At 33.7% G+C, this 23772-nt stretch overlaps 1 protein-coding gene across 1 annotated transcript in view; it reads right to left on the reverse strand.

The window, feature by feature from the left end:
• ZNF804B (zinc finger protein 804B) overlaps positions 1-23772 on the reverse strand; it is a 621100-nt gene that overhangs the window by 103382 nt on the left and 493946 nt on the right. Inside the window, exon 2 of the mRNA XM_011996025.1 lies at positions 21481-21624. Coding sequence (XP_011851415.1) covers positions 21481-21624 — 144 coding nt within the window. The remainder of the gene's footprint in view (positions 1-21480; positions 21625-23772) is intronic.

Here is a 23772-nt window from a genome sequence, read left to right on the forward strand (position 1 = left end):
TTTGATTGAAATAAATGTTAAAACTATGGCAACTTAGAGTAAAGGTAACTAAAAAGCTTTGGAGGGTGAGGTCAAGCTTTGTAGAAGACCTGTAAATGAAGTTTTGCAGGATGAGTAGGAAAAGCCTGGAGAAGAGAAGTTGGTGGAAAGTGTGAAAGATCATAGCATATTTTTCCTTTAGGGGAAAAAAAGAAAAAGAAAAAGATAGACTCTTCCAATAACCACTCACTGAACATTACTCTGTAGTGTTTGTAGTGATTAAAATAGGACTGAAAGAAAAAAGACTATTCTCACCGCATGAAAATGTGTGACTAGTGATGGAGTTGCAGGCATAAAAGACAGAAAAATGTGTGAACTCTTCATATGCAACCCTCAGATTTTATCACATTGTTGACCACTGACATGGCTCTGTCCATGTAGTAAAAAAATAGCTCATTCTATTGAGATATAGAGGGAGTAAAATTATATTTGGGAGAAAGCACTCAGAGGTTAAAGATAGCATTTCTTTTAACTAGGTGAAATAGTATTAGAGTACCTATTATGAATCAGGTTCTGCACATTTATTTAATTCTGCCAAAACTGAAGTGTTTTCACTACTTTATAAATCAGAGAACTATAACTTCAAGAAAATTAGTGAGACAGACTCTGAAACAAAGATTTGAGGGAAAATAGTGTATTTCAGAGGGCCAGGAAACACTGGCAGAGAGTAGGGGTAGTGGTTCAGAGAAGGAAAAAAGTGCCAACGAAGGGTGTGTGATGAAATCAGCTACCTCAGGTGAGTAATTGAAGCTTCATCTCATGGAAAAGTACTGGAAATTGGGATAAAACCTATGCTTCAGAATTCTCCCATTTATAAAGGGCATGGAATGTCTATATTCAGTAGGGTTGTTTGTTAGGGATTTGGGGGAGTAAAGTTAAGTCCAGCCTCATATATCTTCTACATAAGAGCAGAATGGCCTTCAGTGATTTTAGGAAGTAAAACAACAGTTAAAAACAAAAATGCCTCAGACACAGAGACAGAGATGTAGGTACTGACAGTTGGGAGAAAGTTAGAGGACACTTGAAAGGCTTGAGTAATATGGACCGGGCAGTGCCAGCATCTGCTATAGACACTGTAGAGTTTAGAATAGCAATTAAAAGCTAAACAAAGAATAAAGCATGGCTAGAAATGGACTAAAGTGGGGTGAGCCTATTCTGTCTTTTAAACAATAAACCAAGCATACTTTGGAATAATGAAGGCCTATCTTCTGAAAACCAGTGGGTAAAGCAATTATAAAATATAATGAAATAGGAAAATTTTAAGTACTCAGCAAGAAATTATGCTCTGGTCCCCACGGGTTGAGACTATGGTCTAGTATTTATACTCAGTGTAGAGAGCCAAGGAAGATGAATATAAAAATGGAAAAAAATGCAAGGTAAAAAAGAAAAATCAATTGAGATTCACCAAACATAAAATGAAGAATATAAGCAGAAAATATAGGAACTATGTCAATTATAAATCAAACAAGAGGTCAAGTAAGGAGAGAATTCAGTTCTAAATCATAAATAGTAGAGGTTATTTAGGGAGAGGTGAGATACATTGCCAACTATGTAATGATTTTTCACTTAAAATATATAAGAATTATGTTAGCAGCACAAAACACTAATTTTACAGAAAAAAAGAGAGAAGAAGAAATCTATTAAATTCCATATATATAAAGAAAAATGATATAATATAGAAAGTCCACATTGTTAAAATTGAGTAAAATTATAGGCAAAACTTCTATTCCTCATTCAGTGTATTTGTAGATATAAATAATCTAATCTACATATAGGAGCCCTCATAGATAAATGGGTCTATAGATGAGACCAAACACAGAATCAGTCATTCAAAAACAGTTGATTTATCCAAATATTTTTAAGTAGCTTAATTATATATTCAATTGATAAATTCTTTTCATGTTCAGAAGCACAGTAAACCGGCCAGTGATACACATTTAAGGTATTCTAAATAGCTGGATTTAGAAAAGTTGAAGGGCTGTGGTGTTCTGAGGACATATGAAGGGCTGAAAACCCCTGAGAAAAAGCTGAAGAAAAAACAAGAATAAAGATTTAAGAGCGTCATGTTCTTGAACTCTGGAGTACCAGGCCCTCTCTCAAGGCATATTGCCAATTCAAAGAGAAGGAGAAGAGATCAGAAATGATGTTGTGGTTGCCATCTCATTTCCTGATTTGCAGTTATGCATATGTGTCTGGCCTCTGCTGATCCACACACCTGTCCCATTCAATTTGAGCATCCTCAGATTTGATAGACTCTGTCTTGCACAAACCAGTCCCCTATCATGCCTACAGCTTCAACTAAATTTTTGTACCCACCCTTATCAGCTTCCAGGCCTCTAAGGCTCCCTGAACTAGCATTACATTTAGACCCAAGTGAACCCAAATGACAATAGCTATTTTTAAAAACATAAAACTGCTCATTGTAGAGAAGTGATTAGATTTATGGTGTGTGGCACCAGAAGACAAAATCATAGATATTAAAAGTAGACATTACAATAAGGTAGACTTGAAGCTCAATGGAAAAGATATTTTCCAACAACTGAAGGGAAGCTTTAGTAATTGAAGATCCCCCCCGATAGTCTGGAAAGTCGGGTCTGCCACCTTGACCTAGCCTCAGTAACAACCAGGGCATCTTCAGTTCCCCAACAGCCCTAACTCCACTGGGTCCAATTTCTAACCTTTGATCAACATCACTAGTTCCTTTATGTGTGCTTCTGGCCTTCTGAGAACCACTGGAAAAAGGCAGACATTGTATTAACTACTCAACACAAATCTAAACCAGCATGATACGTACAAGCTTTATTTGCCCCTTGGCAATGTTTTTGTTCAGTTTATAGAGATTCTCTAGTTGAGTGGTTTTTGGGATTTTTTAACTGCACCCCACAGAAAATATCCTTTTTATTTCATGGCCCAGGATACACATACATATAAATTTAACTGCAACAAAATTTCACAAAACAAACTTGCTCTTACAAAATGCAGTGGAATGTAATATTGTCTCTTTCAGTCTATTTTATTTTTGAACATTACTAGTTGCGACCCACTAAAATGATTCAATGACCCCATAATGAGTCATGACCTACTCATAGATCACAACCCTTAGTTTAGAAAACTACTAGTTTCATGAATTGAGCGATGATGTTCATCAGATGATTCATAAAATCAACATCAGACATCAGTTTTCTCATTTTCCCCTCTCCATTTTGAAATATACATTCATATAAACATTCCCTCATTAAAGTCCTTGTTCTCAGAGTTCTGCCCCCTCCTCCTTTCCATGTCTGCTTTACTTACGCTTTGATCTAATTTCACTTTGCCTACTGAAAACCTCTTGCTCTATTATCCTCCCTCTCCTCACCTGCATTCATTCGTGCATCTTGAATCTTTTTTCCCCTACTTGATTCTTCTCAACTGCAGATCTCTAGAACTTGTGAGGGGGCAATTATTTTCTTAACTTGTCATTTGTCAATTAACAGTTTCTTCTTTGTGAAACTTGGTCAATGATTTTAAACTCTTTATTCTTTAAGTACTTTTGTGTTTATTATCTCTCTGTCTGGATTGTAAGTATATTGAATAAAGCAATTGTATATGACAGATCTTTGGTGTGTAATTTTCCCATAGCATATAGTGAAGTGCTGGCAGCAATCATCTTGCACCGAATAGTTGGAATAGTTACAAAACTTCATGACAGGCAGTTCCTACGGTCCAGTTTCTCTGGAGCACACGCAGTTGTGAACCTAAGATTCACAGTTCTGACTCAGGTTTGGAAGCCATTGACTACCCCACTACAGCTTCTCTGAATTGTACTTATTCCTGCACCCTCTGCCTAGAGCTAACATACTATACAAATGAATTTGTTTAGAAAATCATGATGAGAAAAATAAAGTTATATTTGTACAGGAACTTATGAAGTACTTTAACATGCCTCATCTGAAATCATCATCATCACATCAACATTTTCAAGTGGATGGGACAGATCTATGAGCCTCAGATCACACCTAAGGAACTGAAGGGATTCAGTAAGGATGAACGATGTGACAGAAACCACAAAACTAAAAAGTGATTGGACTAGGGCTAAAATCTAACTCTTCTAACTGAAAACATGGCCTTTTCACTGTACCAGGCTATTTCCACAGTAATGAATCAATCATTTTCTAATCAGCTAACTATATATACATAGTTTGAAAATTATAAGGCCTAAATAAACATCAAGCTGTAAATGTTATTGTTGTTCATGTTTACATTATACCTTATGTTTTTAGAACTTCTAAGTTTCTTCACAATTTTGTTTCTTCTGGGTGAGATAGGTGTTATTATCATAATTTTCACATGAATATTAAAACTAAGAAACACAATGTGACATTCTCAAATTCTAAGTGTTTATTAGTGGTGGAGTCATAACTTTAGACTTTGGGTTGCTATTCTGCCCACTTTTCCATACTACTTTCATGTAATTAGGAATGTATTAATCTTTCCTAATGTTTCACATGCAAAATCTGAAAAATAAATTTAAATTTTAAAATTATATTAATTAGAAAACAATCGTCTAGCCCTAAAAACAAGACTTCCAGATTCCAAAATTACTGGTCAGAATATTTTTATGGAAAAGCAAAAAGAATACAGTGAGATGAGCTATGTTCATTTCCTTATATAAAAGCACCATCTCTGAAATCTAAGAAAATGATTTCATACAACTTAAATTATGTATGCTTATCTACAATTTATTCTCTGAAACATAAGTTTAAATCTCACTAAAACTTAAATTATGTATGCTAACCTACACTTTGTTCTCTTAAACATAAATATAATTTTAAATCTCACTATAGTTTGGGATTCTGAAATCTTTGTATTTTACCATGAATTTAATATGACTAATGTGAATTTCTAATTATACTAAATGACCAGGTGAATGTCACATGTGCATTAGATAAATTGGAAAGTTCTAATTTTAATTACCTTGAGAATTAATTCTTTTCTCTATACATGTATGAATGGAACTTTGCTGTCCATTAATGATTTGCACGTTGATCTTATTTTCTCTTTTTTTAATCGCCATGGGGAATTTTATAATTTTCATAACAGTTGACTCAATATATTAGATTTACATGTATACTTGTCTTACATGCTCTCCTCATTTCACCTCACCACTCTAGGAATCATTACACATGCTCAAGAGTCTACTGGTTTCCAAATGAAATCTGGATATCTGGTCACTGTGCATATGGAAGCTTCCTGAAGACTAGAGGCATATCTTACTTTGGTTTTCTCCTCAAATCACTTTAGGCAGATTTTTGCAAATGGTAGGAGCTAAATAAATATTGACTAAATTTAATCAAATATGGAGGCCAAGTAAGAATAAAAATTTACCTGCTGAGGTCATTCACAAATATTATTACACCTACTTAGCATTATAACTTGATGTGTATTTGAGAAGCTACAAAAATTTGGGAATCAACTTTGAAAATAGATATATGGTTCCTCCCACAAAAAATACATAAAGAATATGGTCTTGATGGGTGGTTTTGATATAAAATTAGTTTAAAATTTTCTTTTTATCTTATTTTAATGTTAATAGACTTTATTTTTTGATACACATTTATTTACTACCTATTTCTAAATATTCTGAGTACAAAGGCATTGTGGGAAGCATTTAAATAAGAGTATTTTATTTCAGTTTAGTGAATTGTTACGTTCTTCAGAAAAAAACAGTTTGGGCCCAAATTAATATGGTCATCAGGTTTTGCCTGCAGAAAGCAAATATATTTCATCCTCAAACTGTTTTTTAAAAAACTATGCTAAAGAATAAGTGATCATCACTGTTTTTATTATAGCCAATTAAGTTCCTTTTTTCAAATGTATATCTGGATCCAGAATGTTTTTGCAAAGGGCCGCTTTTATACTGCTCAAATTTAACACATATTAGTTGTTCAAAATTGAATCTCAAATGTATTCCAGTTTCCTTAATTATGTTTGAAACATATGGAATTATTTAAAGTGGAGGGTAACTCAGACTTTTGATGTGGATTTAGTCCATGTGTACCACCATTACTTTGTGGGAAAGTCTCTTTTCGTTTACTTCCATTTAGCTTTTGACTTTATGGAGAAGACTTGACAATAATCTAGTATGTGAAAGTGCAGTATACTCCTGCCTCTGTTAATACCTAAAGGTTTTATAAGGTTCTTTAAGATTCAGATCATTTTATATTTCTCTGGACAAAATAAACAGAAATTTCTAGTTGAGTGAGGAAAGGTTTGATTATATTTTTACTTTTTGTTTTGTCATTTTATGATATTGGATAAACTGGAAAACGGATGCTGTCATAGAGAATAAAAAGATAAGGATACAATTACATGCAGATTAGAAAATAAAAATTAAAAAATATATTTTTTACTATAGAAGTATTCATTGGATTAAGCACTGCATCGAGAGAGTTTATGACAGTATAGTAATCCAAATTCTCCAGACAGACAGAACCAATATGAGAGAGGGTTTATTAGGGAAATGAGCTCACAGAGTCAGGGAAATTTCATGAGAGGCCATATGCAAGGTAGAGAACCAGAGAGGCCAGTGGCATGGATCAGTCCAAGTCTGAAAGCTTTACAACCAGGAAAGACAACAGTGCATCGCTCATTCTGAGGTTGAACACCCGAGAGACCCTAGGAGGCTGCGAATTCAAGTCACAGAGTTCAAGAGCCAAAGAACCTGCAGTCTGATGTCCAAGGAAAGGGGGAGAAAGATATTTCCTTATGGAATGGGAAGAGAGAAATGGGAGTGGGGAGAGAGGAGGAAACAGAAAGAGAAAGAGACAGAAACCCCTCGCTTTCATCTGTTTGTTTCTATTGGTCCTGCATGACACAACCATTTCCTCTGGAAACGCCCTCACAGACACACCGCAAAACACTGCTTCACCAGCCATCTCAGCATCCCTCTAGCCCGTCATACTGACACTTAATATTAACCATCACAGGTGGTATATAATTTCATGGAAATCTTATATAGTAGGTATCATTTACTATTCAAAGAGGTAAAGTAGATTACATCTAGAGTTAGAATCTAGTTTGATATTAAGAGTGGGTAAAGACTCTGGGTATGGAGTAGCAGTCAATTTAATACACTTCCTCCCATTTGGCTAACTATTATGAAAGAAAAGGGAGTTGACCACAATAAAAAAAGAAAAGGGAATATCACAGAAGTATAATTCAAAAGAAACAGATCATTTAACATATATACACTTCAACAATTAAATGCCATATATTTAATATTTCTATTTAAAAACAAGCTCATTATATTAGCTAGGCTTATCTTGGAATATAAGTCAAAAAATTATGTTGAGTTAAAACTCCTAATGATTACTTACATGGCTTTTTGGCTAAGTTGAAGAATTAGCTCCCTTTTGCAAACAGGTATGACTTTATGTCTAAAATTAATGGATTCACACTCCATTGAGGAAAATGCTGAGGCTTTTACTGTATGCACTGGAGTAGATACAAAACTACTTCTTAAAAAACTGGCTGGGAGTGGTGGCCACACCTGTAATCCCAGCACTTTGGGAGGCAGAGGCAGCCGGGTCACCTGAAGTCAGCCCGACCAACATGGGGAAACCCCGTTTCTACTAAAAGTACAAAATTAGCTGGCATGGTGGCATAATCCCAGCTACTCAGGAGGCTGAGGCAGGAGAATCACTTCAACCCAGGAGGCAGAGGTTTTAGTGAGCCAAGATCGCACCATTGCACTCCAGCCTGGGCAACAAGAGTGAAACCCCATCTCAAAGAAAAAAAAAACTTGGCTCTGTTTTTCAGTGTTCCTCCAGCCTACCCCTCAAACTGAAGCCCACCCCCACATTGAGGTAGGCTTATTTGGCCTCCATTTATTTCATAATATGACCAAACCATGTAAGTACACCTTTAAAATGCAAACAAAATGGCTATAATCAATACTCAAGAAAATATCAAATTCATGATTATAAAATATCAAAAGAAGATGTCATAAAAAATATACTATATATTTATTTTTCTGTTCAGAGTTACTTTCTGAGTAAGTCAGACAACCACAAGTCTGTGTGCTCTGGCACAGTTTTATTGGTTCCCACAGAATTACTTTAAGAAATTCATTATTATATTAACAGTTACTCTAAGGGTTCAGGATTGTTTAAAAGCAAATAAACCTTTAAAAAGAATAAATTATACACAAAATAAAGATAAAGTATATTATACATGTCAGAAGAGAAATCAGAAATCAACTTCAAGTAGATTTTTAAAAAGTAGAAAATAAATGAAAACAAAGGTTTTGTTTGTAAAGATGACTAATGTCCATAAACGTTTAGCTAGGCTTACTGAGAAAAACAGAGAAGACACGTGTCACCAAAAGCAAATAATGTAGGGGATATTAGATAGGGTATATTAAAAGTATTATGAGAAAATATTGTATATAATTTTATGCCAACAACTTTGACAACATACATTAACTGGACAATATGTACAAGCCAAGAAGAAATAGAAAGGTCTCAATAAATTTTCATTAAGTAAAGAAATGAGTAACTAAAAGTGGCTTCACTGGTAAATTCTATTAAACATTTAAAGAATGAATAAGAACTCTACAGAAATTCAGGAATTGGGAGAGCAAGAAACATTTGCCACTCATTTCTAATTCTAGTGTTCAGATACCGACCCCCTACACACATCTCAAGAAAGTGAACTATATTTCTCTCATGAACATAAACACAAAAATCCTTAACAAATCGTCATCAATTTTAAATCCTATAAATTCTAAAAAGATATTATACACCATGAGTGAGATTTACTCCAGAAATGCAAAGGTGAATTAATATCCAAAAAATCAATTAATATCTTATACCACATTAACATGATAAAGAGCAAGCACCACATATTCATCCCAGTAAATGCAAAAAAAAAAAAAAAAGCATCTGGCAAAACAGAATCCCACTTATAATTTCAAAATAAATAAAACACCCTCTCAATAAACTAGGAGTAAAAAAATGCTTTCATTCTCATAAAGGATAGCTATTAAGAAACCTATAACTAACATCGTACTCAATGCCAAAAGAATTATCTCTACCTAAGCTTCAGAACACAAAAATGGCCATTTCTGCAACTTTTATTCAAAAACACGTTGGAATTCTGTGCGAGAAACAACAACATAAGTGCAGACATATAGCTCAAAAAGAAAGAAGACTGGCTTTATTTGCAGATGACATGTTCTTATATACATAAAATCCTAAAAGTCTAACAAAAAAGATGCTAGAATTTACAACCAAGTTGAAGAAAATTACAGGATTAATATAGTAATATTAATATAAAAAATCTATTGGATATTCATGTAGTGGCAACAGTCAGAAAGTCAAGTTAAAATTCCCTTTCAAACAGCATAAAAAATCACTAAAATATGTAGCAATATATTTAACAAGAAAAAATGTGTAAAATAAAAGCTACACAAGATTTCTGCAATAAATTAAAGGCAATTTAAGTAAATAGACATATATGTATAAATTGGGAGACTCAATATGATTAAGGATTAAAATTACATCAAATTAATCTAAATTTAGTGCAATTTCTATCAAAATCCAATAGGTTTGCTTTAGAAATTGCAAACAGAATCCAAAAGTTGTATCAAAATTCAAATGACTTAGAATCGCTAAGACAATTGTTAAAAACAAGAGCAAATTTGGAGAACCCATACTATCTAATTTCAAAACTTGCTATAAAGTTACAGCAAATAAGATAGAGTGGTACTGGCATAAGCATAAACATATAAGTCAAAGTAATGAAATAGAGAATCTAGAAATAAACTTATACATTTATGAATAATAGTCTTCAAACAGTGCTTCCAAAGTAAATCCATGAGAAACAAATAGCATTTCCCTCAAATTATGTTGGACTAACTGGGTATCTATATGAAAAAAATTGAACTTGGACCCTTGCCTCACGCCATGCACAAAAATTAATACTCCAAATTAGATCATAGACCTACATTAGAAAACTAAAATTATACAATATTCAGAGAAATATAAAAACATTTTGCAATCTTGGGAGAAAATATTTATACATCTTGTATCTCATAAAGGATTTGCATTCAAAATATATGAAGAACTTTAAAAATTCTTAAACAATAAGGCAAGCAACCATGTTAGAAAAATTAGCACAATTTGTGAATAGAAACTTCACCAAAGAAGATATGTAAATATCAAATAAGCAAATGAAAGTATGTTCCATATTATTAGCTTTTGGAGGAATCAAAATAAATAAATCACAGTGAGATACCACTACATACAAACTATAATGATTGAATAATGTACAATTAGGAAAAGTCCTGTAGCTTCTTATAGAAAATCAGATGAATGTGGATGTCCAGGTGTTTCAGCACCATTTGTTCAACAGAATATCTTCTCCATTGAATTACCTTTACTTCTTTGTCAAAGAGTAGGAGTTGACTATATTAGTGCACGTCTATTTCTGGGATTTCTACTCTGCTCTGTTGATCTATTTATTCTCTTGACAATACTATACTCTCTTATTTACTGTAGTTTTATAGTACATTTTGAAACTGGATCGTGTTAGCTCACCAACTTTGGTTTTCTCCTTTAATATTCAGATTATTTCTTCTTGTATGAGTTTTGATAGATTGTGTCTTTTAAGAAATTGACATTTCATCAAAGTTATCACATTTGGGGGCATAGAGTCACTTATACTATTTATTATCTTAACTCTCTCTCTCTCCCTGTCTCTCTCTCTCTCCATCCCCCATGTCTATCTCTCTCCTTAGTTAACCTGATTAAACATATATCAACTGTATCTTTTTAAGAGAGCCAGCTTTTAGTTTCATTGATTTTCTCAATTGGTTCTTATTTTTAGTGTTATTGATTTCTGCTTTAATTTTTAATCTCTTCTGTTTACTTTGAATTTAATTGCTATTCTTTTTGCAGTTTTTTTGGTAAGAGCTTAGATTATCAATTTTTGATATTTCTTCTTTTTTCAATATGACATTCAACACTATAATTTTTTTCTAAACACTCTTTGCCACACTCCACAAATTTTACTAAGATATATTTTCATTTTCATTTTCATTTGACTTGAAATATTTTTACTTTTTTGATACTTATTTAATTCATGTGTTTTTAATATTCAAGGGTTTTGAGAGTTTCCAACTATTTATTACAGGTGTCTACTTTAATTACATTGTGATTTGAGAGCATATTTTGTATGACTTTTTTATTTAAAAATTTTAAAGTGTATTTTTAAATCATAATTTAGCCTTCTTGGTGAATGTTTTATGTGAGTTGGAGAATAATGTGTACTCCTATGCTGTTCGATGAAGTATTCTATAGTATCAGTTAGATCCAATTGATTGATGGGACTGTTCAGTTCAACTATGTTCTTACTGATTTTATGCCTGCTAGATTTGTCAGTTACTGACAAAGAGGTATTGGTATCTCCAAGTAAAACAGTGGATTCTTCTGTTTCTCTTTGCATTTCTATCAGGTTTTGCATCACAGTATTTTGATGCTCTGTTGTTAGGTGAATACAAACACATGAAAGATTGTTATGTCTTCTTAGAGATATAATTCCTGTATCATTATGTAATGTTCCTCTTTATCTCTGAAAATTTTGCTTCTTCTCAACTCAGCTTTGCCTGAAATTAATGTTGCTCTTCCAGCTAGTATTCATGTTGTATGTTTCTCTATTACTTTTCTTTTAATCTGTCTTTATATTTGAAGTAGGTTTCTTGTAGACATCTCAGAGTTGAGTCTTTTTTGTGAACTATGACACTCTTTGTCTTTTAATTGTGTATTCAGATTTTGAAAGGAAACAGATATAGATTGTAGAGGAAGATATTATCAAAGAAATAATATTAAAATACCACTTTTCTAAAACAAATGACATTTTTTCCCTGCTGAGAGATCTCATGGAATGCCCTGCACAGTAACTGGAAAGCCATCCAAAGGCAAGTCATTCTAGAATGTTAATGTGTTAGGGGTATTTGGAACACTAAATGGCCCTACTTCCCAAGCTTGACATTTGGCATCCCCTCTGTGTGGAACACTCTCTCTCAGAGACATGGCTCTATGGGTTGCTCCCTCATGTCCTTTAGGCCCTTGTTCATAATTGCTATTTAATTAAGATCTTTACTAAAACCCCTAATTAAAATGCTATTTACCCCACAGTATTCTCTATACACTTCTTTATTTTTCTCCATAGCATATAGAACATATGATATCTGTTTTTCTTATTTTATATGTTCACTTTCTTTTTTATATACTCTCTATGATGTTAGCTCCACAAGGATGGAGATGATTGTCTGGTTCACTCCATACTGAATCTCCAGCATTTGGAATGGTGCTGGGCATACAGAAGGCACTAGACCAATTTTTGTTGTAGGAAGAAATGATGAAAAGTTTAAAAGTTTCCTGAAAGAAACAATTAGGATACAAGATGGCATATAGCTTCTCAACAATAAAACTGAAAACTGCAACTCAGTTTGAAAATAAATCAACTGTGAGTGTAGAATAAACACATTTACTTTTACTGATAGAAACGGATACCCAAATTTTATATCATATGTATCCTTTGTTAGGAAGCCCTAGAGGATAGGTTCCACCAAAATAAGGAAATAAAGAAAACATAGAAAGCCATGGGATCATAGAAACAAGAAGTATATTCCAGGATAGAAGCAAAAGCATTTACAAAATGATGGTGAAAATAAGTCCTAGAATAATAGCTATGCAACTGACCTGATGGACAAATTGTCAGGATTGGGGCAGAAAGATGGAGGCCTTTACTATATATGTGTAAGGGAAGAGGGAGAAAGGACTGATTGATTATCTAACTTATGTGATGTTTGTAGTGAAACTTTGTTCTTATATATGGTATATAATTCAGGAAAGAATGAGTAAGAGGCAGTGATGCAATATTGATGAAATACCCCTAACACATTAACATTCTAGAATGACTTGCCTTTGGATGACTTTCCAGTTAGTAAAGCAATTTCTAACTCCAGGAAAAAATACTTGCCAAGAAAGAAGATAGACTCATAAAGTCATCATAGTATGTTATGAAGTTCAGTTGGAAAAATATTTACAAGTCACAATAATGTAATTTCTGAGTATTTATTTAACACACAATAAAATATAGATCTCTATGGGCTTGTGAGATAAAACATTAAGTGAAAATATATGAAGACAGAATACTATGTATAGCATAACCACATTTTATATTGTTACATCAAAGTTTGTGATTGGATAGTAAACATTTAGAGACTTACCTGAAAGATGTGAACCAAGTTATTACTAAATAATTTTAAATATTTTTCTACACTTCTATATTTCTTGATTTTTAATATAAATAATTATCCAATAACTTTTAATAATTAAATTTTACATAAAAATAGACCCAAAACATAAGTTTAATTCTAGCACATTACTCCAGTTTAAGTCCACCATAATTTAGCCACTCTCTCTTCATTGTACATTTAGATTGTTTCCAGTATTTTTCTAGTTTAAATACCCTTGTACATAAATATTTGAAATTCATCTGATTATTTTCCTAGGATACTAGCCAAATGGAACTGTTAATAGGAAAAATTGACATTTAAGCCTTTTCGTAATAATCAAGAGTGGAACGCTGAAGGATTAAGACAATTTACACCCTCGTAAGCAATGTTTTCTCACACCTTGTCAACACCGGGTGGTATGATTCTTCTTTTCATGCTTGACAAATGTACCTTTTAAAATCTCCTCAAATTTGTATTAGTTGATTACTAGTTATGCAAAACATGTGTTCACATTTTGTAATCCATTGACAAATTTAGAATCTATCCCTTTCTCTTCCCTTCATCGTCATTGTTATAAAGACTCCTATTGTCTTTCTTGAACTCTTGAATGCCTATCTGATCACAGAGCCAAGCTCTCCTTCTTGTGTACCAACATAAACTGCTTTTAGGATTATTTTTCTAAATCACAAATCTAGTCATATCATTTGCTTGCTTAAAAGTCCTTGAAGATTAGCAATTTTCCACAAAGTCAAGTCTGAACATATTAGGGTGGCACACCTTGTCAACATTAATATGGGATCAAATATTTTCTTAAATTATAAAAATGTGCTTTCATGACACCTTTTGTTCAATAATCACAAATAACTTGAGATTACCCACCCCATATGTTTACCACAGTATTTACTCTGTTCACTTAAGTAATGATTAGTCAATGATAGGTCAATATATTGACGTAGGACAGAGTGAAATGGTCTACTCTAAAAACTAAGTTATTCAGCTACTTATTCATTAAAAAAAATCTATTGAATGTTACTATGTGCCAGAAATTTCTCTAAGTTCTAGAGACACAGTGGCTAATAGAACCATCTATGCCCTTCCCTTTATGAGGTTAATAGCTGGGAGTGGAGTATGATGACAAAATTAAAAAGTATTTTTTTTCTTTTTAAAGAGTGATAAGCAGTTTTCTGCTGGATTATCAACTCTTTAGAAAAACCAAATAAAACACAGAAAACCCTGACTTGTACTGTTTGTAGATATCCCATTGTGGCTGATTTCAATCTACCAGTGGGAACAACCGGCTCACAAAGTTCTCAAATATTGAACAGCTGGCTCTGGAGAGTCATTAAAGGTACACCCCCACTGATAGTAGCAACAAGATATTAGAACTGGAAAACTGGTAACTGAATACTTAAGGTAAAAGAGAAGTGTCCTACTGAAGAGGTGACATTTAAGCTGAGACACAAATGAAGAGAATGAGAACACTGAAGGTCAGATAGAAGAATTTTCCAGACAGAAAAGTCAGCTATAGCCAGTGCCCTAAGGTAGAAGGAAATTACTTGATATATTTGGAAGTCAGAAGGAGCCAGAATGCAGAACTTTTAATTTATTTACAGTTAGGAGAAACTTGAGATCAAAAAGCCTCTTAGGTAAGATACAGACAGTAATTTGGGAGAGTTAAATATGAGCAGGAAGCTAAGATCACCTTTGGTTCTTTTGTCTCGTACTTCTCTGCTAATAAAGGTTGAAACTACTGGGTGATTCCAGAATACACACACACACGCGCACACACACACGCACACACACACATACACACTTTACCAGAAATCTTGGTTTACAGAATGCAAAACAGAGCAGGAGATAGTATTATTTTATGCTACTGAAAGTATTCATTCCAGGCACTCCAGTCTTTATTTCTTCAATCTTGCTGACCCCACGAATCATCTACACTTTGACATTTTGTTACCACTTTTAGAGTACTAATAACTTACACATACTGTATATCATTTGGGCAGTATTTGGGGAAAATATAAATCAAATTGCAGAAACAAAAAAGGTAATTAGATTAAATTCTTTTATCAATTTTGGGGTCTTTTCCTTTTAAAGTCAAGATGACAATGGTAGCTCTGTTTTGATATGTTATCCAGAGTAAGTAGAGATGCAGTGAATCCGAAACAGTATTTTAAACAATGAATCCATTGGAGTTCAAATTCAGGGCTTGACAAGTGAACAACTCCTTCTGCGTAAAAGTAAATCCTATTGTGAAGCAAATGGAGATTAGAAGGATTAAGTGTCACATGTGGAGGGTTTCAGAGTGGATTTGTTTTTATTATTAAAGATATTTTTATGGGTTAATTGTACAGGGATCTGGCTCATTTGTTTTTTCAAAATTGAGATGAGTCAGAAAGTCCCTGGGGCAGGAGAGACTGCTGCTGCATGTGAGGATGTGTATTATTCATTCCAGTAATACATTTGCAGCTAACAATCTTGAGAAAGAGATTATGACTTGTAGGTAGTCTCAAAAGGAATTAGTTGTTATTGACATGTTACCTACATTAATAGTTACAGTTCTGTCTTTATCTAAGTGATTATAATTTGTATACACATTCGAATTGCAGTAGGAACAATGCTCAACATTTACACCGAATTTTAAGTTCAAGGCAATAGCTAAGATATTGAGTTGTTTCAAAAAATGTAAGCGATATATAGAATGACTTGTCAAAGCTAGAAATTCATTATTTTTCCTCATTGAAGAAATTTTAAAAATCAGGTTTGTTTTTGATGAGCTGTCTTTCTCTACAAATAATACCTAAGAAAATATCTTAAAATTTTTTTTTTTGAGACAGGTCTCACTCTGGATTGCCCATACTGGAGTGCCATGAGGCAAAAATAAATAAATAAATAAATAAATAAATAAATAAATAAATAAATAAATAAATAATCTTACTTTTTGTTCAAATTATAGAAAAATATTTTCAAAGCTCCAATGGAATTTATTTAAATATATGTATCACATACTCTTTTACTTTATTTCTTGAAGTTGTGTGTTGACTTACTCATCTAGAATTACAATATAACCATGAAAAATATAATCTTTGTGATAAAATAAACAATGATGCTGATAGAAGACAACAACAAATGCTTCAGAAGGTACTTATTAAGTGGTGGGATCCTGAGTAATTATATATGAATGAAGGAAAAGCAGAGAAGAGTATTCAAAAATTATTTCGTTATCAGATCTAAGATGTTCTATTGATGAGTAATAGAATGGATTTCATGAGAGTTTGGATTTACTTCTAAGTGTACCAAAAAAAGCATATTTTTGGAAGTTCAACAGAAGAAGCCAGTTAGTTCATCTGTACCTACATGGAAAATAAAATTATGGCAACTGTTCACATTACTCAGGCCAAAAAATAGCCACATTTCCACCACCACCATTATAATCATCATCACAATCAAGAAGAGCTCTTAAAGAAGAACCAAATGGACAAATTTAGCTTTGAAATTTGAAAAATATATATACTTTTGCATGATTTACTTCAGTGCATAATTCCTTTTCCTTTATATAAAATTCAGTTTTATTTAAAAGAAAGATATTAAACTCAGCTTCATCCAAAATTGAGGTAATTTTCAAAATATTTTGGGCTAAAATAAATTTTTAAATGGAAGTATTTCAACATTATCCAAGAAAGCAGTCTAACAAAGTTTATAGCAAATTTAATTATTCCAGTGTTTTTTAAAGTGGGAAGCATGTACAAAAATTCTCCATAATATTAATAGATTCCAAGCAAAAGGTATTTTTAAAATGCTGTGTTAAATTAGTTTACCATGAAATCTCAGCTATTTTAATATCTCATATAAGTTGTCAATCTCTGCATTAAATATGCAGAAGTATGTGCTGTAAAAGAGACACAAGACAAGAGGGCACTTCAGGGAGAGGGAAGATAGTGATCCAAGATGAGCATGTGGGAAAGCATAAGACATGTTTAAAGAAACTGTAGGGAAATTCTGGATTTGCAGAAGATAAATCTGGAAATGGAGGCAAGAGCCAGATTGCGGATTCGAATAGCATAATAAGTAGTTCAGACCCTTTCAAAAATCAGTCATCAAGCACTAAATATTTCCTAGGAAAAGAGTGATCATATAAATGGGGTTGTATGAAAAGATTTATCTGGCCATAAGTGGATGGGTTGGTGTGGAGCAGGAAAAATACTGGAGGTGGGGGGTCCAGTTTGAAGACCTCAGCAATGATTTAGAAGTGAGATTAATTATGATGGCAGAAATGAGAATGCAAAATGAAGAATGAGGACAAGATGCACTGCAAAAAGAGAATGAGGTAAATAGGATGCAGTTTCAAAGATTTCTAAAGTGATCCCCAAGAGAGTGATGATGGCCTTAAGCAGCCATAGTGAATCATTTGCTCCTTCATAGATTACACTTTTTAACTGCCCCCATGCCTTGATAATAGGTTTTCTACCATATAGGACCTATTATTCTTGAGTACACAGTTAGCTTCTATTCAGTCTTTAAGAAATCCAGCTCATTTATCTTCTCTTCTTTCCAGAATCAGTTTTTTTGTGCTCTCTTTTAAGTGTCCTATGTATAAATTTTTTACAACACTTAATGTATCACAAGATCTATTGACTTGTCTTCTCTTCAATTAGATTACCAGCTCCCTGAAGGTGGAGACCAAATGTGTCGATTTTTCACAATGAACACAGTAGCACACAGTTCAAACTGAATCATTGTTTGATGAAGAATAACCAGGAAAGTTAGAATGACAGAAAGTCAATAAACAAACAAATGAAACAAGCAAATAGATGGAAGACGGAAATGTGCATGTAGAATAGAATAGAATAGAATAGAATAGAATAGAATGATTGAGGAAGCTTGTTTATCAGCATGTTAGATAGCTAATAGAAATAAGACTGAAGAAAGTGATAAAAAACGGAAATTGATTAGGCAGGATTCCAGAGTACAAGAGATGCTATGGCTTGCAGACCTGGTATGGGAGATTCACCCCACATAGTTCAATACTTCCTACAGTTCTCAAAAGATGCCTCATGCTCTTCAATTTTCTTACCTTAGCTTCTTATATTTCCACTGACAAGAATGCCATCTCATCTTGATCCTCTATTTTAACATCTACTTATACATGTGTAAGACACAAATCAAATCCCACTATTGCATGAGACCTTTCCTGGTCTTTTATTTCTCTGAATCCCTGAATAATTTTTTCTTAATATTCAGCCTGAAGACCACCTGCATAAAATCCCACAGGGAGTGGTGCTTATAAGAAGTTTCTCTTTACAGACGTATTCTATCTAATACAGTTAGAAGGGGTAAAATAATTTGAATCATCATTTTACAAATACAAATAAAGATATTTGAGCAAATGACCATTACAAAATCATTAATGAGGAAAAAAGCCAGTGGAAACTTAATGACAAATGGATCAATAATCTGATAGTACCTCAACTCACTCATCAAACTTAAGGTTATAAAAAGAGAGACAGGCCGGGCGCGGTGGCTCAAGCCTGTAATCCCAGCACTTTGGGAGGCCAAGACGGGTGGATTACGAGGTCAGGAGATCAAGACCATCCTGGTTAACACAGTGAAACCCAGTGTCTACTAAAAAATACAAAAAAACTAGCTGGGTGAGGTGGCAGACGCCTATAGTCCCAGCTACCTGAGAGGCTGAAGCAGGGGAATGGTGTAAACCTGGGAGCCAGAGCTTGCAGTGAGCTGAGATCCAGCCACTGCACTCCAGCCTGGGCGACAGAGCGAGACTCTGTCTCAAAAAAAAAAAAAAAAGAGAGAGCCAACCAGACATTATATGCCTCCTTATGGAAGGACACAAAATACCCTCTAATATATTCTTGCCACAAAAAAAATATGTCTGAATTTGGCCAAATCCCTATCCATAAAAACCAGTCAAAAGGAAACCAAGGAAAATGTTGAAAGATAACAGTGTATAGAATTTTGCATAATCCCAAATGTGGGAAAGGAACTGTAAAATGTACAATTTTTAAAGGGACAGAAAAACCTACAGATTAAAATATATCAAAAGAGACTTCAAGACATGTTAACCAAAAGTGTGGATATTTAGGGATACTAATTTCAATGAATTCAAATTTACAAATCATTTATGAGACCATTAAGGTAACAAGAGCACTAACTGGTATTTAAAAATTTACTGTTGATTTTTAGGTTAGATAATAATCAAAACATCCATTTTAAAGCATCACCATATATCTTGAAATACTTTTAGATAAAATGATATACCATCTGGCACTTGCTTCAAAATAATTTAACAGTGGCGGAGGTGTGGTGAGTGGTATAAATCAAGCAAGACTGATTATCATTGAAGTTGGGTGATAGCCATTAGTTCACATTTATGTATGTTTTAAGTTTTTCATTTTTAATTCATTTTAAAATATAGATTGCTAGACCCTATCTCAGAATTATTGAACTAGAATATCTGAGGAAGATTCTGGGAATCTGAACAATTAACATATTCTGAAGTCATTGTTACACACACTAGGATTTGGGAATTACAATCCTAAAACAGTTTATCTCATTATCTAGCCCTTGTCAGAGAAATGAAGCCAATTATATACATATATCTTATTTTTAAGGATAAAGGCTGTGTCTTTGCCAGGCTTGCATTTCCCAAGGATATATACATACACATACACATATATACATACATATATATGTGTATATATGCACATACATATATATTTAGTATACACTCAATAAAATGCTAGTGATGTCTGACAAAATATTTATTTTTGTTTAATCTGAATAAATATTTAAGATAGAGTATACAAGACTTACCCACACATTCCAACATGCCAGGTACATTTGGCATCAGGAATGTGTACCTTATTACAGCTGTTAGCAATAATCTTTGGCCACATGAAATTTTTTTTCTCAGTTGGTGGTATTTAACATTCCTAAATTGCCAGTATCGCCATACCTCAATCAGCAAGGATAACATCTAACCAGATGAGAGCCTCTTTTTTCACATTTGGAGAGTAGGTAATATAAGAAGCCACATGTAGTATATCAACACTAATAATATAGATGGCCATATGATCTTTCAAGTAAATAAACTGAAATGTTTTCACCTGTGATTACCCCTAGGCTTTTCCCTTTTGGATTTTTTGTTTGCTTGTTTTCAGTGTTCCATTTATTAAATAACAACTTTGACTTTCTTAAGAGAGTATGCTTAGGAAAATGTAATCTTTTATTGAGAATTGCTTTCCCAAAGACCTAATATTTCCTATAACTTAGAGTCCTTGAAAGATGTAGACTATAATCAATTCTGTAATAGATTCTGTCCTAGCACTAGTCTAGGATTCTAAACCTATCACTAACTAGTTAAGTAACTTTGAATAAGACATTATTACTTTTCCTGGGTCCTGGTTTCCCTACATACAGTTGACCCTTGAGCAACACATAGGTTTGAATTGAATGGGTCCACTTACATGTGGATTTTCTTCGACCTCTGCCACCCTGAGACAGCAAGACCAACTCCTTCTTCTCTTCCTCCCAACCTACTCATAATGAAGACAATGAAGATGAAGACCTTTATGATGATCCACTTCCAGTTAATGAATAGTAACTATATTTTCCCTTCCTTACCTTATTTTCTTAATAACATTTTCTCTTCTCTGGCTTACTTTATTGTAAGAATACAATATATAATATATATAACGTATATAAAACATGAATTAATGGATTGTTTATGGTACAGTAAAACTTCTTCCTGGTCAACAGTAGGCTGTTAGTAAAGTTCTGAGGGAATCAAAAGTTATATGTGAATTTTTAACTGCAAAAGTTACATGTGGATTTTTGACTGACATTCCTAACCATTGTGTTGTTTAAGGGTTAACTGAATATAATTCTAAAATAAATATGTCAGTCTACTCTTAGATTATCTCTAAGTTTACCTCTAGTAGTATAGTACTTCTAGGAAAAAATGACTTTGGATAACATTTAAACACAAAACACAACCTTTCCAGGGGAAAAAAAGGACATAAAATGTTCTCACCTCATAGTCTTATATGACAGTAAATAAGGTCAAATTCATACGGTTCTGTTCTGAAGGTACAAATACAGGAATATGAAGGAGTCTTCCCACTTTGGCTTACCTGCTTATGAGCATGATCATAAGAATTAATATGATTGTCAAACTCCTGGTGTTTGTGATACTGCTTGTCACATAATTCACAGTAAAAGTTTGCCTTTACATCTTCCAGGGCCTTTGCTGTGGACTTCTCCTTTTCTGCAAAATCCTTTAAGAAAAAATACAAAAATGTTGGTTAGACTTCTCTCTAATAGCATAACCAGATCTCATATTAATCAAGGTGGCATTTAACTTAAAGAAATATGATGGAGCACATTATTTTCTGGGAATTCATGACCCTGTGAAAGTAACTTTTAGTTTCGCATCATCCCTAACTTATCAACTGACATATCATGAGTTCTAAAGTAGCCCTGGCCTGAAGCCTGGTTTTTACTCATCCTTCTTGCCACCCATTTCTAGGTTGTGATTGTGCCTATTACCAGGCACATCACTGGCCATTCTTCTTTATATCCTTCATTGGCCTCTGTTTTTCTGATACTATCCCTTAAATTTTAGTGTTCTGTGCAATTCCATCTTCAGCCAAATGATGTATCCATTTCATATGCTCTTCCATGGGTGTCCCCATTCACACTATAGATAGAGCTTGATGTATCCACAATGTTCAACACTGCCTAAGCCGCCTCCGCAAGCATCAGTTCCTGCTACACTTTATGTCCATGTTCTTCAAAATATTCTCCTTAAAATTTTTAGTATGCTCCATTTAAAACAGTTTTGGATACATAATTCTCCTGCTTAAAATCCTCTTTAACTCTCTCTTTGATTATAGAATAATAGTGGCCAATGTTTACTGAGTATAAACTATGCACAAGGTATATGAATTATCTCATCATTCCTCACAACAATTCTATGAGTTAGGTTCTATTTTCATCTGCATTATAGATGCATCAACCAGTGCTTAGAGAGATTACACACTCATGGTCTCCAAGTTAACAAGTGGAGAAGGAATTTGAATTCAAACAACCCATGCCTGGCTCCTTTGTTAGTAAACAGCTGTGATTTGCTATATTCCTTTAATGCCAACCTTCTTAATATACCAGAAAAACTTCTTACCTTGCCTGTATCATATTTTGTCAAACCCTGCTTCTATATTTTCCTCTTTAATTCTATTACCAGATATGTCACACAGCATTAAATTATCTGTTTTCATGTCTATTTTTTCCACCAATTTTTTGAGGGAAGAAGCTATTTTATTCATTTTTGTTACACAATGCTAAACAACATGTTGTGTAGCTCAGAATATGTGCTACTTAATATGCATTATGTAAGTTAATGGATAATAATGGTTTATATATTTATGCCTCATATCATTCTACAACTTTTGCTCTATTATCCCAATACCAAATAAAAGAGTGACTGGCACTTTGAGAATATCAAGTAAATATGTATATACACTGAACAAACAAACTAAAGAATGGATTTTATCCTTGTTTCTCCAAAACAACTATCCTTGATAGAAAGAAATCAGGTCATAAGTGTACATCATAGGCAAATAGCTGACCAGAAAAGAAAGTAAGCAGAAATAATGTAGGCATATTTTCAGAGTAGGGTGAAGTAATGGGACAATTAATTTAGACATGTGGGTAACATCATGATTTAAGCCCAAATATAAGAGGGCAAAACACATGGCAAAAAGAAAGAAGGGCATGATACCATTAACTAACAGCACAACTAGACCAAGTATATGGATTGCCTATCTAAGAGAGTTAAAGTAAGAATTCGGTTACATTCTAGAATAATGGCTGATATAAAAAACTAGTGGACAGGCTATAGCCAGTAATGAGAATGGAGACTCTGATTTCAAGGTCAAAATCCAGTTGCTGAAAGAACTAGGATAATTGCCAGCTGAGACAGTCACTATTGAGAAGTGAGAAAGGAGTACAGCATTGAAGTGGTGCTAAATCCCTTGATTTAGTAGACTTAGAATCAAAGGAAACCATTATTTCTGCACTCTTTCTCGCTAAGTTATTTTTCTTTTTTTGAGGTGGAGTTTCACTCTGTCACACAGGCTGGAGTGCAATGGCGTGATCTCGGTTCACCTCAATCTCCTCCTCCTGGAGTTCAAGAGATTCTCCTGTCTCAGCCCCTCCAGCAGCTGGGATTACAGGCGTGTGCCACCGCGCCTAGCTACTTTCTTTGTATTTTTAGTAGAGATGGGGTTTCACCATGCTAGCCAGGCTGGTCTCGAACTCCTCACCTCAGGTGATCCACCTGCTGTAGCCTCCCAAAGCGCTGGGATTACAGGTGTGAGCCACTGCACCCGGCCGGCCGGCCTTCCTGCCTGCCTGCCTGCCTGCCT

This window comes from Mandrillus leucophaeus, unplaced genomic scaffold, assembly GCF_000951045.1.
Source record: "Mandrillus leucophaeus isolate KB7577 unplaced genomic scaffold, Mleu.le_1.0 Scaffold50, whole genome shotgun sequence".
NCBI lineage: Eukaryota > Metazoa > Chordata > Mammalia > Primates > Cercopithecidae > Mandrillus > Mandrillus leucophaeus.